The 18,017-nt window shown below is 38.5% G+C and overlaps 1 protein-coding gene across 1 annotated transcript in view; it reads left to right on the forward strand.

Moving 5' to 3' along the window:
- The window catches only part of AKAP6 (A-kinase anchoring protein 6), a 549,344-nt gene that overhangs the window by 132,536 nt on the left and 398,791 nt on the right, over positions 1-18,017 (forward strand). Inside the window, exon 2 of the mRNA XM_007938531.2 lies at positions 7,821-8,072. Within this exon, the coding sequence (XP_007936722.1) occupies positions 7,821-8,072 (252 nt within the window). The remainder of the gene's footprint in view (positions 1-7,820; positions 8,073-18,017) is intronic.

Genomic DNA, 18,017 nt, shown 5'->3' on the forward strand with positions numbered 1-18,017 from the left:
TTGGTGATTTTCTTTTGGGGTCTATCCTGTTTGAGGTTCATTGGACTTCTTGAATGGATATATTCTCATCTTTCATCATACCAGGGAAATTCTCTTCCAAAAAATCTAGGACAATCTTCTCTGTGATTTTATTTTTCTCTTCCTGTTCTGAAATTCCAGTGACATGTAGGTTATTCTTTTTGATGATACCCCACATGAACCTTAGGCTTTCTTCATTTTGTTTTGATCTTTTTTCTGATTGACCGCTTTCCAAAGAAGTATTGAAGTATTTGTCTTCAATCTCACTAATTCTGTCTCCCATTGATTCAATTCTATTCCTTTGCCCATTCAGTGTGTTATCTATTTCTGAAAATTTAGTATTAATTTTCTGGATTTCTAGCAGTAGATTTTGTATCATTTCTAATTTTTCATTTATTTTGTCATTTTGTTCTTGTATTATATTCTGAAATTGTTCTATGGTTTTCTCTGTGTTTTCATCTATTTTGTCAGTGTTTTCCTTGATCTGTCTCTCAATCTGTTAAGGTACCTAAATATAACTCTTTTGAATTCCTTATCAGGGAGTTCCAATGCTGCTTTTTCCTCAGGGATGTGCTTTGGGTCTGTATCCTGGTCCCCTGTTTCTCCTGCTTTATCTTGCTTCTTTTTGTGGACTGTGATGCTCTGTTGTCTCTGAGACATTGTGCTGTTTTTGTGTTTATATATATTTGGTGATTGTATGTTGGAGTGATTTGCCCAATATTTTTATTTTCATTGTTTTGCTTGGATGTTATCTAAGTAAGCAGGGTATTATGCTACTCTGTTTGCTAGTTGGCAGCACTTGTACACTCACAGCCTGTCTCCTTTCCCATTGTCAGCCTCCCATATGTCCCTGCTGTCCTTGGCAAGTGGGGCCTATTCCAGTTCCCTGGAATCTGAATGAGAATGCTGTTACTTTAAATATCCAAAATGGCCACCTCTTATAAATAATCAAAATGACTGTGCCCTCTGGATAGCCAGAAGTCCACAGCTCAGGTTGTCTCCCTCTTTGCTGTTTCCCTTCCTAGTCATCAGCCACCATTGCAGTTGTCCCTGCAGCTCTTGGCGAAAAGCGCTGAACTTTAGGTCAATTCTCACCCCTTGTCAATATTCAGACTGTTGGTGCCATCAGAGTAGCTGACAGTCTGCAGCTCTGTCCATCTCCAAACTCACTATTTTCATTCAGGTTCTTCCACTACTTGGTGCCTAATCCACTTTTGTATACTTTCAAAGCTCAGGCCTCTGGAATTATGTTCTGTATCTCTGTCAGTTGGTTTCTCTTTTTCTTTATTGAAGAGGGTCTGTGTAGCTTGTCTGCCTGTTCTGCCTCTTCCTGGAAGCCTGCTTTTCATTTTTGTGTTTTCATTTCTCAATGGTAAATGTTCACCAGGCAAGGACCTTCTCAGGGGCAGTTCCTCGCCTTTTTCATCTTTATATCCTAACACAATGTTAGCATACAGTCAGTGCTCAACACATTTGCTAAAAATTCAGAAGTAATTACTAAAGACTTTATTCCTCCATGTTTAATAAATATGAGTTGGGGTGGGGACAATTTGAGTATCTGTAAAAATTTGTTATTGCTTGAAAGACTTTTAAAACCTATACTCAACTTAAAATTCAGAAATTCAGAGTTTTCTGTTCTTTGGGCTACGTGTTGATTTAGTCATCTAAGTGAGCTTGCTGGAAAACATGGAAGATTTTAAGTAGCCAAAACAATTTATACTAACTGATGATATTGAAAATAAATCTATACATTTTTATATACTAACATTATTTTTTGTTCATTTATCAGTCTGTTGAGATCCATATCATTAAAATATTTGAGTTATTAATTCATATGTAGTCACTAATTACATAAAGAGGCGCTGGGCAACCAGCCTTCTAATTGAGGAGAACATTCACATACAGAAATAAACAACTCCTCTGGGAAGGAAGTTACAATCTGATGATGATAAAGTCTTCATAAATTATATACAACAGCATCTTGTTATCCAATAATAATATTCATCCAAAGTTAGATGTATTGGCTTTCCTTTCTATATAAACAGGGAAAGATAACAGGGCCAGCTCCTGGCAAGCTTCTGAAGGTTAATAAAATTTGTCTTGGTATCCTCAGCCACATCTCTCTGGATCTGTCCTTCTTCTACCCTTGTGTTGCCAGAGTCTCCCTGCTCTCTGCTCCTGGGCTAGGCTTACAAAGTGAGAACTATCTTAAGGACATTAGACTGAGTCTGGAGTCTTGTGAGGTAGACAAGTCCTGATGGGTAGATCTGTCTGTGGCTGGCTATCTTATCCTGGTGGAGCATACTTGGGAATCAGAAAGAAATCCAAAGATCAGAGAAGAAAGATCTGGCCAGCCTCAGGAGAGGGGCTAGAACTTATAGGAATATAGGGCAGAATTAGATGAATGGAAGAAATGAGATAATGTCTGCCTAAGGCTATGATAAGTAAGTTTCCAGGAATAACTTGCTTTTATAGAAGATCACTGATCAATCTATCTTTCTCCCACATTGGTGACTATCACTTACAAAATCTTTAGCATTTTCATCCTTCCACTCTCCTTCACCCTTCTATAGACACCCAGTTTCTGCCTATCAACACCCTCTCTATCAAAACAGCAAAGGATCTGAAGTCTAAAATTAACATTTGCTGAGTGATTCTACTTCACTATAAAGTTTAGTCACTAAATTAGCTCAACCAGTCATTGCTATTTTAAGTGTTTTAAAATCTTTAATTGTGGAATGAAATATGTTATCTCCTATTAATAATTAATCTCAGTAAGCAGGTGGGGGGAAAAGCTTTTGCTTATACATCCTTAAGATTAAGAAAAATGCATGTTGTTGTTATGTGCCGTCAAGTTGGACCCGACTCATAGCGACCCTTCCTTGGGTTTCCGAGGCAGTATCACTATGGAAGTAGATTGCCCCATCTTCCTTCCAAGGAGTGGCTGGTGGGTTTGAACCACCAGCCTTCTGGTTAGCAGTCAAGTGCCTTAGCCACTATGCTACCAGAACTTATACATCCTTCAGATTAAGAAAAATGCATAGAAAGGTGTTATTTCTTTTCATATTCCTAAGAAAATATTATGAATCTCTTCTGAAATTACTATTCAATTTCCACTGAATAACACCACAGTACTCACAAGTCTGTTATTCACTGAACAGTTCAGCCATGTGAACCAACTCCAGTTTCCAGTTGTTATCTGCCCAAGTCACATGTCCAGTTTAGTCTTAACACCAATGGTTCCTTATGTGCATCAGTAAGGTAACTGTCTAACCCTATTCCCCCTAAACCACATCCTTATCATGCTTCCAATTCATACTGTTAATCAAATACTCACAAGAGCTCCAACAGGTAAGATCTCCCTGAGCCTTTTAATTCCAAACAGTCCCTACTGTGAGGAAACTACTCAGCAATCAGCAAATCTTTTTTTTTTTTTTTTAAGTCTCCAATACCTAGTTTTCTGCTCATATTAGAATAAACAGAATCTCCATAATTTCCTTCACTTTCTTTTATATAAATACTTAACATACTGGCAACAGTTAAGGGCCTAAGTATGCAGAATTGTCAAACTGATTATCTTTAAATATATGTTCAACATTTTTATAGAGGGGCAGGGAGAAACTGATTATTTTTTAAAAAAAAAGTATGCATGGGTTTGGATACACCTGTTTCTAAACAAATCTCTCTTCACATATTCAAAGCAAAGTCCATATACACACATACATATTTGTTTATGTGTATATGTATAATATATTATACTCACACATTTAGTTCTCATTCTATAGCTTATGTGTACATATGAATGTGTCAAACTCTGGTGGCATAGTGCCTAAGGCATATGCCTGCTAACCAGAAGGCTGGTGGTTCAAACCCACCAGCCACTTCTCAGAAGGAAGATTGGGCAATCTACTTCCATGGAGATAACACCTCAGAAACCCAAGGAGGGGTCACTATGAGTCATGGAATCAACTTGACGGCAGTGACTTTGTTTTTTTTTTTTTTTTTTCTAGACAACTGGTTGAGTACCAAAGGGCTTTAAAATTATTAAATAAATTAATAGGCTCCAGAAAATTGCACCATTCTATGCATTTGGTTTCAGAATTACGGTTGAAACAACATGTGCACAATGCAATCTTCACAGGGGAAGAGGGGTTTGGTATTTGTGAGGAAGGTGTTTTTTTCCAGGGCTTTGAACAGGTTCATTGGGTTTGCCACCCTGCTGAGAATTTGCATTTCTACCCCAGATGTACTGTATTAGAATCTACATTTAACAAGATTCCCCAGGAGATTCTTTTTTTTTTTTTTTTTTTCCTTTTACAGGGAGTGGTGGTGTCTCTTTATTTAATTTTTATTGTGATTTAGGTGAAAGTTAACAGAGCAAATACATTTTCCATGCTCCCCGGTGATTCTCATAGATCCCCAGCTCTTATACAAGTAAGAATCACCTGGGATCTTGTTAAACTGTCGATTCTGATTCAGTATATCTGGGGTGGAAGTACAAATTGTCAGCAAGGGTTTGGATGAAATGAGCTGATTTGAAGCCCTGTTTATTTCCCCTCAAGACCCATCTGCTGCTGTGGGAACAGGGCCAAATTAAATTTCCCAGTAAATAAGAGTAGAATGTGGAAACCTAAATTAACTGGCACCACTGATGCTTTAGTGCCCCTTATAGGTTTTTACCCTGGATAGTTGCCTAGGAATCTCAAACCATGATTTGGCTTAGACTACATTCCTGTATCCGTTATGAAGGAACCAAACCATGTGTAAAAGGAATGGATGGCATGTGCTTTTCTGTAAAGTTCTCATGATGCCAAGGCTGTATATAACTGTGTTTGGGGATCAGAGTGAGGTGGGTGAAAAATGCCTATTTGGCTAATCTGAGCAGGAGGCGTAAAGGTTAACCAAACCAAACTCACTGCCATAGAGTTAATTCTGCTTCATAGTGACCCCCCATTAGGTTTGCAAGGCAGTAAATCTTTACAGAAGTAGATTGCCCCATCTTCCTTCCACAAAGCAGCTGGTGGGTTTGAACCACCAACCTTCTGGTTGGCAGTCAAATTCCTTAGGCACTATGCCACCAGAGGTCCTTTGCCTGCACTAAAGTAAGGGTAAATAAGAACTGTATGCACCTCTTCCAACTTACCTAGAAATTCTACGTAAAGATATACTTAGGAAAGGATCATAACCCAGGGACTGCCTGTAGATAACAAAGAGGGAAGGAAGGTAGGTGTTGCAGACAGTAGGCACCTCCAGAAAAGAAAGCTGTTAGTGTACTATGAAGGGGAAGAGTAGTGATCTGTAAGTGACAAATAGGTGCTAATGACAGCCTTTCCTCCATCAGCCCTCTCCCCTCTCTCCAGTGAGAATTGAGAGAACCAGCAGAGCAGTATCCACTGGGAAGGCAACAGAGGAAGCAAGATCTTAGTAAGCAAAGTACAGAGAATTTGGGAGCCACTAGCAGTGGGGGGGGAGCTCTGGTAGCATAGTGGCTAAGACACTTGCCTGCTAACCAGACGGCTGGCGGTTCAAACCCACCAGCCACTCCTCGGAAGGAAGGTTGGGCAATCCTACTTCCGTAGTGATACTGCCTCGGAAACCCAAGGAGGGGTCGCTATGAGTCGGGGCCGACTCGACGGCACATAACAACAACAACAACAAGCAGTGGGGGATGGGAAGTTTTCCAAAGAGACATAGAATAATAGGGAGATGAGCCTCCTAAGCCAAAGGATAGATACAAGGCATTTTCTGTGTTGAGAGTACCAGGAATAAGAAGTATGGGCCATGAATGGAGCAGATGCTCCAAGCAGGCATAGGCTGAAGCTGCAGGCACCTGCTCTTTTGTGCTGAGGCCAGCAGAGACTCAAGGAATATCAAAGACCAGGTAACTTGGTCTTGGCTTGATTCTATGTACTGGCTAAAAGGGTAATGTAATTTTTGTCCCCAGTTTCTTTTGAATTGCATTGGCTCATGGGTCACATTTGGACAAACCTGATGTAATGGTGCTCTGAAGTCTATTAAGTTTAAACTGTTAACCTGTTTCAAATAATTATTGCTAATTTGTGTGACTATCACCAATTAGTTCTTGAATTTTAGTAATACTATTGCAGCATTTATAACAATTGTCCATCACTTATTATCCAAAACTCAACACAACTTTCCATCGTTTGTCAGTAGATTTTTTGTTTTTAGGGTTTCTTTAAAAAAAAAAAAAAGTAACTGAATTGAAATGAAAACAGAAGGTATGTTTCCAGCATAGAATGACTGTTTTGACACTCATTATTGGGTGCAAAAGTCAGATGCTATCTCAGGGTTTTAGTCTTAACAAAAATCATAAATACAAGCTGCCCCACAACCTCACTTTTCTCTGTTACTGATTAAAAAGTAAAAATGAGTAACTGAACACTTTTAGCTGACACCTACATAATTTTGATGTTTAATGGATTTTTAAATTGCCCGAGTAATAATTACTATTGGTGCCACCCATTTTACACTGCTGGCCTCTGAAAGCACAATAGAAATTTGGGAACTTGGAAGAAAAAGTGACACGTGAGATACTCCATCTGCCTACCTAACAGTATATGTCAAAGCAGTTGAAAGTTTCAGTTGTTGTTGTTGTTATGTGCCATCGAGTCGGACCCAACTCTTAGCGACCCCTCCTTGGGTTTCTGAGACAGTATCACACTATGGAAGTAGATTGCCCCATCTTCCTTCCAAGGAGTGGCTGGAGGGTTTGAACTGCCAGCTTCTGCTTAACAGTCAAGTGCCTTAGGCATTATGCTACCAGAGCTCCTGAAAGTTTCAGTTAGTAATGCTTTTCTTTAAAATGTCCAGGTTTTCAAAAACAAAACAAATCTGTATTTTGTCTGTCTTGATCCTTGAGATTTTTGTAGCTTTGCTTGTTAAGAGTAATTCTGCTTGCAAAGCGTGGGTTGCATATTTATAGGTCTGTTGTGAATCTAAACCTTAAATTGTATCCTGATGGGAGAATGCCAATTGCGCCTTGCACTGGAGACTCCATGGCTCATCAAGAATGGCAAGGAATTCCTATGAAGCACACATTCTAGCCCTTATTTCTTCATGCTGTTGTTGTCGTTATGTGCCGTCGAGTCGGACTGGACCCTTCATGCTAGGTGTGTGGATAATGCGTCTATGCTGAAATAATATGTGCTTAGTGTAGCGTACCACTTGCAAACAGAACAGCTGTTGACTCCCTTGTCAGAATCCCAAAACAAACAGTAAATAAAGAGAACAGAGAATGGATTTGTGAGGAGAATCTATCACTTTGGCTGAACTTTCCATTTGGATATGTGAGAGAATAGCAAGATTTTGTGGTTTCAAATAAGATCAATTTATCTGTATGCAATTAAAAGCTCAGTGCCCAGGAGTGTGGCCTGCAACTGTGTATCAGAACTAAAACCAAGGCCAAGCATCCAACATAGGCCAACCCAAGTTGCTGGTGATTTAAGGCCAGATAATTGGTATCAGGCGAAGGAGTGACCTCTTTTTAACCTTCAATGATAAGATAAGGTAACCAAAACAAAAACCAAACTTACTGCTATAGTAGAGTCATTGGACTCATAGTGACCCTTCCTTGGGTTTCTGAGATTGTATCACTATGGAAGTAGAGGGTTTCTGAGATGGTATCACTATGGAAGTAGATCAACCAATCTTCCTTCCGAGGAGTGGCTGGTGGGTTTGAACCTCCAGCTTTCTGGTTAGCAGTCAAATGCCTTAGGCACTATGCCACCAGAGCTCCCATAAGACAAGGGAGTCCTCACCTATTTTGCTCTTCTTTATTGCAGGACATTTGTGAAGACATTTCTGATCATGTTGAACAAATCCATGCCCTCCTGGAAACAGAGTTCTCCCTAAAGCTGCTGTCTTACTCGGTCAATGTGATTGTGGACATCCATGCAGTGCAGCTCCTCTGGCACCAACTCCGAGTCTCGGTGCTGGTTCTGAGGGAGCGCATTCTGCAAGGACTGCAGGACGCCAATGGGAACTACACCAGGCAGACAGACATCCTTCAAGCTTTCTCTGAAGAGACAAAGGAGGTGAGTACTCTCTTTGAAGCCAAGTAGTGCTTTGTCAATTGTCACCATCTCATAATGTTTCAGTTCAGTGTTGTGGAATAGAAGTTCTTTGTAGGTAATTAAGCAGGTCTTGATCTGATCTTTGAGTCTAAATGTAGTAACCAGAGGCCAGGACATTTGTCATGTGAATGGGACTTTGGGCCAGAATGGCCTCACACCTGGTAATTTACATGGATACCATAGATGTTGGCCTCCCGTTCTCCACTCAATTACTTAATAAATATTTATTGAGCTCTTACTATGTGCCAGGCACTAGGTGCTAAGAACATAAAAATGCTCAAGATATGGTTTCTGCCTTCAAAGAGCTGAGAGTCTTGTGCAGACAGAGACAAGTGAGCAAACATTCAGGCAAGTGGTGATAGATCAATATGGTGTTATTAGAGGACAGAGAAGGGGCATCTGATTCAGAATGCAAAGGCTTTCCGGAAACAATGAGACTAACCTAAGACCTAAAGGAGGATTAAATTGGTGTACAGAGGTAGAAAATATTCTAGATAGAAGGAATGGCATTCTCAAAGACCCAGATGTAAGAGAGGGAATAATATGTTCAGACAGCTATAGGTGTGACTGGAGCAAAAGTTCTAGCAACCAGGTTGCTAGAGTCAGTAATACATAAGAAGTAGTGCATAAGATCATGAAGATGGACATATTTTAAAGCTATATTAAGAAAATTGGATTTTATTTTGAAATCAACAGAACTTTGTTGAAGGTTTGTTCAGGGAACTTCCATAATTATATTCGTGCTTTAGAAAAAGCATTCTGGATACAGTGGATGTTGGAATGTTACATAACCTATTTAGATTTTCTGTACTCATATTCACACACATTCACTTCTGTTGAGTTGATTCTGACTCATAGTAACCGCCATTAGGTTTCCAAGGCTGTAAATCTTTATGGAAGCGGACTGCCTCATCTTTCTTCCTCAGAACAGCTGGTGTGTTTGAACCACCAACCTTTTGGTTAGTAGCCATATGCCTTAACCATACACCACCAGAGCTTTTTGTACTCATATTAAGAGTAGTTTAAAGAGTTAGTTGTTGTTATTCTTTATGGATGGCTTAGAATGGGTGCTTTGTAAATTTGAATCCAAATGAACTCTCCTTCCCAGATAAAATAGACAGAGCAAAGCATTGGGCTAGCTAAGCAGGGGGCTACATATGGATACCATACACAAGCATACCTTGTTTATTGTGCTTTGCTTTATTGTGTTTCACAGATACCACATTTTTTACAAATTGACGCTTTGTGGCAACCCTGCTTTAAGCAAGTCTATCAGTGCCATTTTTTCCAACAGTGTGTGCTCACTCCATGCCTCTGTGTCATATTTTGGTAATTCTCACAAAATTTCAAACTTTTCCATAATGCTATTGCATACTTAATAGACTACAGTACAGTGTAACTTTTATATTAACTGGGAAACCAAAACATTTGTATGACTGACTTTATTGCAATATTTGTTTTATTGCGGTATCTGAAACTGAATCCTCAGTGTCTTGGAGGTATCCCTGTATTATGCATAGTGTGTGTGTGATATGTGTGTGTCTATCTATACGGTCCTTTGGTTCTTGACTCCCAGGTAAGTGCTGTAGCATTTGCTTTTTGGAAAATATATATTCCACAAGTTTATAAGACACTAATATAATTAAGTTTAGAAAGCCTTATAAAGACTGTTGCACAATTCATTAACTTATGAATGTTTCAGTGGCTCCAACATTATCAACAACACAGAACAAATTTGTGCTTTTGCTCATAAATATCAAATACCTTGATTTATGCTTGCTGATTATTGTTTTCAAAACAAAGATGTTCTTGCTGTGACAAATTCTCTGCAGGGTTTAGAAGTCTATGGAAATAAAAATCTATCAGGCTTCTCTCTGACTTTAAGTCACAGTCTGATTTTTCTCAGCTCTCCTCTGTAACTGTAGCATGAAGCTTAGATGATGTATACTTCCATAGAGTGGTTTTTGTTTTGTTTTGTTTTGTTTTGTTAATAGGGTGAATATGTGGTGTGGGTTTTAGTCCCCAGATGCAGTCCCTCCCATGTTGGATACTGACAGGGTCTTTGATTGGGACTCTTGTGGTCCGAATCCAAGAATTCCAAACTGGCTGATCTAAATCTGGAATCCATAAGGTGTGTACAAATGAGGTGGAGATCAGAGATAGGAAGGCTTGTCTAAACGTTAAAGATACCTTTCTTTAGATATCTGGTATTCCCCAACCTAAACATTCTTTTTTTCTTTCTCCCTATATGTTCTGTTAATTCTGTCTGGCATCACTGATCAGACCTTTTTACTTTGTACTACCAGAACAGATATTAAAAAATTAGTGAGTCAAATGCACTCATTTTACATATTTGTTTATTCACTCAATAAACATTTACAGCCTATCAACTCTCTGTTGTAGTAGCAGGAGCTATAGCAATGCTCTAGGGTTTATTGTTATCATTGTCGTTATCCATGTTATTTGTCATACGTTCATCATATACTTACTGGAACTTCTATCAAGAAGACAAAGAAATGATGAAAAGCCATTGAAGATAACTAATTGTTACCAGTTACTCTTTTCACAGCTATGTTGTGAGCATCCATTATGGTTCTCACAATATGAGCTAAACAATTATTTACGGATTTGATTGGAAGCAATTGTGTGCATTTTTACGTTTGAGGTCAGTTTTAGTCCTGTTGTAGAAGCAGGAAAATGGTGATGAACAGTAAAGGAGCAGTGGATTCTTCATCATCTGCTTTGCAGATTTTTTCCCATGAAATGAAACTCTGCCTCTATCATCATCCTTCCTTGAAACTGCATTTCTGGTCTTGTCTGCACTTTTAGTGTGACTCCATGAGAGCATTTCAAAGACTGCTTAGTTTCCTTTGTTTCTGCTCAGCACACTGGAGTTTTGGAAAACAAGAAGGGAATTAGGATAACATTCTCAACTTTATTTGAATAAATTCAACTATGAAAGAATGAAGAGGGAAATGACATGAAACACACTGATGAACGATAAGAGTAGATGCCAAGCTTCCACTGAAGGAGGTGGGGGTGCTAATTTTTCTCTTTTTGGCTATTAGTTGAGTTTCAGAGCCACATTAAAGAATATGTTTGGAAGACAAGTGAAAGGTTATTGTTCTCCCTCTTGCCTCTTTCTTTCCTTGAATAAACAAACTATGAGTTTTATTTGAACATGGATCAACCATATCTAGTAAACAAACTGACAAATGCTTTGTTGGGGGAAAAGAAAGCAAAACAAACAATCACTTCGAGGCAAAGCTCAACATTGTATTAAAAAAAAAAAAAATGTGTTGTGCTGAGATTTTCTCTATGCCAAACACTGTTTCAAATATTTCCTATTTATTATTTTATTCAATAAGGAGAGTAAGGAGAATTAAAAATATTTCCACTTTACAGATGGAAAAACTGAATCTAAGAGAAATTAAGTAAATTCTTAAAAAAATCTGGGAATAATTAAACCAAACAAAACTAGCTCTTAACTGATTTCTATTATAATCACTATAATTCCTTTCTTCCTTCTTTCCATCTTTCTCTAAATATTTGTTGAATTCCTACTATGTATAAGGCAATACATTTTCAAAGATGAATAGGACATGTTAGGAATCACTTCCATAATCTTGTTAGACCCTCGAACAGTCCTGCAAGGTAGGAAGGGCAGGAACTGTTATTATTTTAATATGATATTTTCCTGCTATCTTATAAATGAGAGGACTGAAGTCAATAGACATAAAGTCACACACATTGTGATAACTATTAACACTGTTTGTACAATAGCAAACATTGAGAATTTACCATGTGCTGGACAGTATGGTAAGCATTTTACATAAATGATGCTTACTCTCTATGGGAATGCATTGGTCTTTCCAAGCACTTTCCAGAGCACTCACACCATAGTACTCTATGTCTCTCTACTAGTATTTATCATAGGCCAATTTACATTAGGACAAAATATAACAGCTTTTGAACTGATGAGGGTTGACACTAAATTATCTTTATATCTCTATATCTCCCACAGCACCTAGTTAGTTCATATTGCTGTCTAATGAGTTGAATTAAATAAATGCAGATAATCACTGTTGTAGATGTAGAAGAGAGAAATACAGGTATCCCCTGCTTCTCAATTTGAGCAAGTCTATCAGTGCCATTTTTTCCAACAGTGTATGCTCACTTCATACCTCTGTGTCATATTTGGTAATTCTCACAAAATTTCAAACTTTTCCATAATGCTATTGCATACTTAGTAGACTACAGTACAGTGTAACTTTTATATTAACTGGGAAACCAAAACATTTGTATGACTGACTTTATTGCAGTATTTGTTTCCTTCATGCCATTTCAATTTTCACAAAAGACTTACATTAGTATCTCTTTTTGCTAGAAAGAAATCCAAAGAGGATTTTCACTTTTACCAAAAAGGAAAAAGAAAAAGGCGAAAAGGGAAATTAGTGTTCAGTGTCTGTTTTGCTGCAAGCCGTTAAAGAGGCATTGCATACGCCAAGCAGCAAGAATGGCATTGCCAAGCTCCTTTCCTGGGAACTGTACTCAACAACTCAGCATCAAGCCGCCATAGCTTTGAAATGTGTCTGTGAAACTATATATTAGTTGTTTAAGTTGTTTTAGCTCTTACATGTTGTTTGGTATGATTTGGTAGATAATTTTTTGAGTCCAAAAATGCTCAAATGTTTTTCCTGTATAAATTGATGGTAATTGCTTATTGGCTTGATACCATTTTGGCTTATGGAAGGTTTCAAAAGAAAACTCTATTTTTGGATAGTGGGAAAAACCTGTACCACTTTAAATTGGTGAACTGGGGAAAACTCTTAGAGATTAATTATTTGACTCATAATTTCAGCCTGCAGAAAATGGAAATTCTTAAGAATTACTGTAGCATAGCTTCCAGTAAGACGGCAGAGTAGGCAGACAAGCTCCACAGACTCTCTTCAACAAAGAAAAGAGAAACCAATTGACAGAGATACAGAAGATAATCCTGGAGCCCTAAGCTTTGAAGAGAACTATACAGAAGTAGTGTAGTGGCTAAGGCACATGACTGCTAACCAGAAGGCTGGAGGTTCAAACCCAGCAGCCACTCCCCAGAAGGAAGATGGGGCAATCTACTTCCGTAGTGATACTGCCCTGGAAACCCAAGGAGGGGTCGCTATGGGTCGGGTCTAACTCAACGGCACATAACAACAACAACAACATACAGAAGTAGATTCAGCACCAACTAGTGGAAAAACCTGAACAAAATCAGTGAGTATCGAGATGGATGGAGCAGCGGACTGTCAGCTACTCTGACGGGACTAACAGCCTGAATATTTCCAAGTGGTGTTGGGACCTCAGATTTGACCTAAAGATCAGCCCTGGTCACCATGGGCTGCAGGGACGACTGCTCTGGTGGCCTATGACTAGGAAGGGAACCAGCAAGGAGAAAGACAACTCAGCTGCGGATTTTCAGCTGTCCAAAGGGCACAGCCATTTTGATTACTTACAAGCGGTGGCCATTTTGTATATTTAAAGTGACCCAGGGCACAGCCATTTTGAATGTTTACAAGCAGTGGCCATATTGGATTTTAAAGTGACAACATTCTTATTCAGATTCTAGGCACCTAAGAATAGGCGCTACTTGCCAAGGATGGCAGGGATATACAGGAGGCTGAAAACAGGAAAGAAACTGGTGGTAAGTGTAAAAGTGCTGCCAACTAGCAAATAGAGGAGCTCAGTACTCTTCTTACTCAGATAAAATTCAAATAAAACAAAAATCGTGGACAAGTCACTCCAACATGCAATCACCAATTAAATATAAACACAGAGATGTCACAATGCCTTGGAGAAAACAGAGTATCACAGTCCACACAAAGGAGCAAGATAAACTATGAGAAACTAGGGACCAGGATACAGACCCAGAACACATTCCTGTGGAAAAAGCAGCATTGGAACTCCCAGATAAGGAATTTGAAAGAGTTATATTTAGGTACCTCAACAGGTTGAGAGACAGATCAAGGAAAACACTGACAAAATGGTGGAAAACACAGAGAAAACCCTAAACAATTTTGAAAGACAATACAAAAACAATGACAAAATAAATGAAAAATTAGAAATGATCCAAAATCTACAGATAGAAATACAGAAGATTAATGCTACATTTTCAGAAATAGATAACACATTGAATGGGCAAAGGAGTAGAATTGAATCAATCGAAGACAGAATTAGTGACATTGAAGACCAATACCCCAGTACTTCTTTGGAAAGGGATCAATCAGAAAAACATATCAAAACAAAATGAAGAAAGCCTAAGGTTCATGTGGGAGCTCTGGTGGCATAGTGCCTAAGGCATTTGACTGCTAACCAGAAGGCTGGCAGTTCAAACTAGCCACCCCTCGGAAGGAAGGTTGGGCAATCTACTTCTGTAACTATACTGCCTTAGAAACCCAAAGAGTTTGATCTTGTGAGTTGGATCTGACTCGGCAGCAGTGAGTTTGGTTTGATTTGGTAAGGTTCATGTGGCATACCATCAAAAGGAATAACCTATATGTCATCAGAATTTCAGAGCAAGGAGAGACAAATAAAACCACAGAGAAACTTGTCAAAGGCTTGTTGGAAGAGAATTTCCCTTGTATGATGAAAGATGAGAATATATCCATTCAAGAAGTCCAACAAACCTCAAACATGATAGAACCCAAAAGAAAATCACCAAGACATATCATTATCAAACTCACCAAAACAAAAGACAAAAAATTCTGAAAGCAGCATGGGGAAAACAAAAAGTTACCTACAAGGGGCAACCAATAAGACGAAGCCCGGATTTCTCAGCAGAAACCATGCAGGCGAGAAGACAATGGGGTGGTGTGGTAGTTTAGTTTGTATGTCAACTTGGCTGGGCCTGGTTGAATGTCTGGACAGCTGAATATAGTATTCCCCATGATGAAACTGGTAATCAACTCCATGGTGGAATCTACTGTAAGCAGCTGAGCAGCTGCCTTGGAGAATGTGGTCTGCTTCCTGTATATAAGCAGAAGCCTTGGAGAATGGTCTCTAGCTTATGCCACACTTGGACCCTGCATGTAGCTGTTATCTGTAGCCTGCCATGCTCTGCCAACCTGGGGACTTAAAATGGGCTTAAATTAATGGCCTGCTCTGTGGTTTGGTAACATTGGGACTGTGCCTTTTTACTTGTCAACCTTGGACTTGCCAGCCTCAACAGCCAGCAGCTGTCTGAGTAAAGAAATGCCTCTAGCTCCAGTGGGCTAGGAGCAGGAGGCAGAGCTGGACTCCAGGGTTGAGGGACTTTCACCCAGCCCCTAGAGCCTGGCACTTTGAACTTGGACTTAAAGCCTCCAAAGTGTAAGAGAATAAACTCCTGTTTGTTAAGGCCATCCCATTTATGGTATGTTCTTGTCAGAGCGGTAATAGGTTAACCAGAACAGGTGGTATATATAAACCTGAAAGAAAAAAAATTCCAACCAAGATTTATATACCCAGCAAAATTGTCCCTCAAATATGATGGTGAAATTAGGACATTTCCAGATAAGCAGAAATTAAGGGAATTTGTTAAAACCAGACCAACTTTACAAGAGATGCTAAAGGAAGTCCTTTGGACAGAGAACCAACAACAGCAAACAACAACTAACCATTAACACAGATGATGACATAACCCAGAAACCAACCCAGTCATGGAAGTATCCAAAGTAAATAAGCCTACAAGATTGTAAACAGAGAACCAGAGACATCAATTGACAAATGAAGACAACTACAAACCAAAAAGGGGGAGAAAATTGTGTAGTTGCAGGACTTCTAAGTGGTAGGGAAGTCAAGACAACTGCAAAATGGAACAGACTGTTCTAAACTTTGGAAGAAAATTATAAAGCACAGAGTAACCTCAAAGAAAAATGATAAACCTTCACATCACAATAAAAAAGAGGACCGGCACAAATATTTAGCAAATAATAAAACAATAGCAATGAAGGAAGTGATAACATGATTCATAAGCAAAATGAGCTCAGCACAGAAAAATTATATGGTACAAAGGAATCAGGAGCACCACAAAAAAGCACATAACAAAATGACAGCAACAAATTCATACTTGCCGATAATCACATATCTGACAAGGGACTTATCTCTAAAATTTATAGAAAACTCCAACACCTCAACAACAAAAAGATTAACAATCCAATTGAAAAATGGGCAGAAGACATGAATAGACATTTCACCAAAGAGAATATTTAGACAGCCAGTAAATACATGAAGAAATTCTTATGATCATTAACCATCAGAGAGATGCAAATCAAAACAACAATGAGATATCATCTCATCCCAGCACTAATGGCAAAGTTCAACAAGACAGAAAATAACAAATGCTGGCAAAGATGTAGAGAGATTGGGACTCTCCCACACTGTTATTGGGAAAATGGTACCACCATTGTGGAAAACAGTATGATGATTCCTTAAAAAGCTGGAATTAGAAATACTGTTTGACTCAGCAATCCTTTTACTAGGTATATATCCTAAAGAAGTGAAACAAGCATGAGAACACCTATATGCACACCCATGTTCATTGCAGCACTATTTACAATAGCAAAAAGATGGAAACAACCTAGGTGCCTATCAACAGAAGAATGGATAACCAAACTATGGTACACACACACAATGGAATACTGTGCAACCCTAAAGAATAATATAGAATATGCAAAATACTGTATAACATGGATGAACTTGGAGGACAATATGCTGAGTGAAATAAGTCAATCACAGAAGGACAAATATAGTACTAGTTCATTATTGTAAAAAGTCAAGGAAAGGTTTATATATGGAAGGAAACTTTGTTGGTTGTCAGGGGTGGGAGTGAAGGGGAGCGAACAATGCAAAAAAAAATGCATTGACCCATGTCACTTTAGTTTTGTGTATTTTACTGTACATAAATTATATTCAATAAAATATATTTAAAAGAAGAATTACTATAGCATATTTGAAAACATTGAAAGATTTTTGTGTATTTTCCATTTACCCATTAGAAACAAAGTTCCACTTTATATTCCCCTGTCATTGCTTGCTCCCCTCAGACCACTGCTGCTTTCCCCAAGGTGTGCAGAATCGTAGAGTTCCAGCATGATAGAACTGAAAGGAATCTGAGCCATAGTCTAGTCCATGTGGTCTGAGGACTTTGCAGGATATGAAATCCTGGTGAGAGGTTGATGAATTTATATACTAGGAATTAAAGCATAAGAAAAGTCATAGCGAAGGGGAGGGAAGGCATGTCTTTTTTTTTTTTTTTTTAATATATACTTTACTCATAATTAAAACCAGGAAATTCTATTTCCCATTGTCATCTCAGTAGATCACTCAATTAGGGCACCCTGAAGTGATACCGTCTTGGAAACCTAAGGAAGGGCTGCTATGAGTCAGGTCCGACTCGACCGCAGTGAGGTTTTTTTTTTTTTTTTTTTTTTTTGAGTAGCAATTGGCACTAGTATTGCATTGGAAGTTTCCGAAGGAAGTTGTTCAAATCTCTAAATTATAAGTATTAAATATCATGTTCAGCTGGTGGAAAACGTAGTGTCAAAAAAAAAAAAAAGAGCTAAGAAGGCATTCAGAATTAGAGTTTCATTTAATTTAATTATGGATGAGGAACAAAGCAAACTTCTTTGCTTTAAATTAGAGAAAAGAATTTCCTTGATGTCTGAGACAAGATTGAAGCCAGCAGTAAAGTGAATAAATTACCACCTCCATAAAATGTAACCTTCATTTGAAAAGCTGCTTCATGAGATATTAAATAGAGGTATATTTAAATGGAGACATTACTAGGCAGTCCTGACATGGCTACTGGTGCTACCAATTAAATGTGAAAGTCCTGAAATAAAAAGGGCAGTAAAGAAAGCTTTCCCTATTCCCTACCTCCATATC

Source organism: Orycteropus afer, unplaced genomic scaffold (genome assembly GCF_000298275.1).
Source record: "Orycteropus afer afer isolate SDZICR_OR568_19922 unplaced genomic scaffold, OryAfe1.0 scaffold00051, whole genome shotgun sequence".
Taxonomy (NCBI): Eukaryota; Metazoa; Chordata; class Mammalia; order Tubulidentata; family Orycteropodidae; genus Orycteropus; species Orycteropus afer.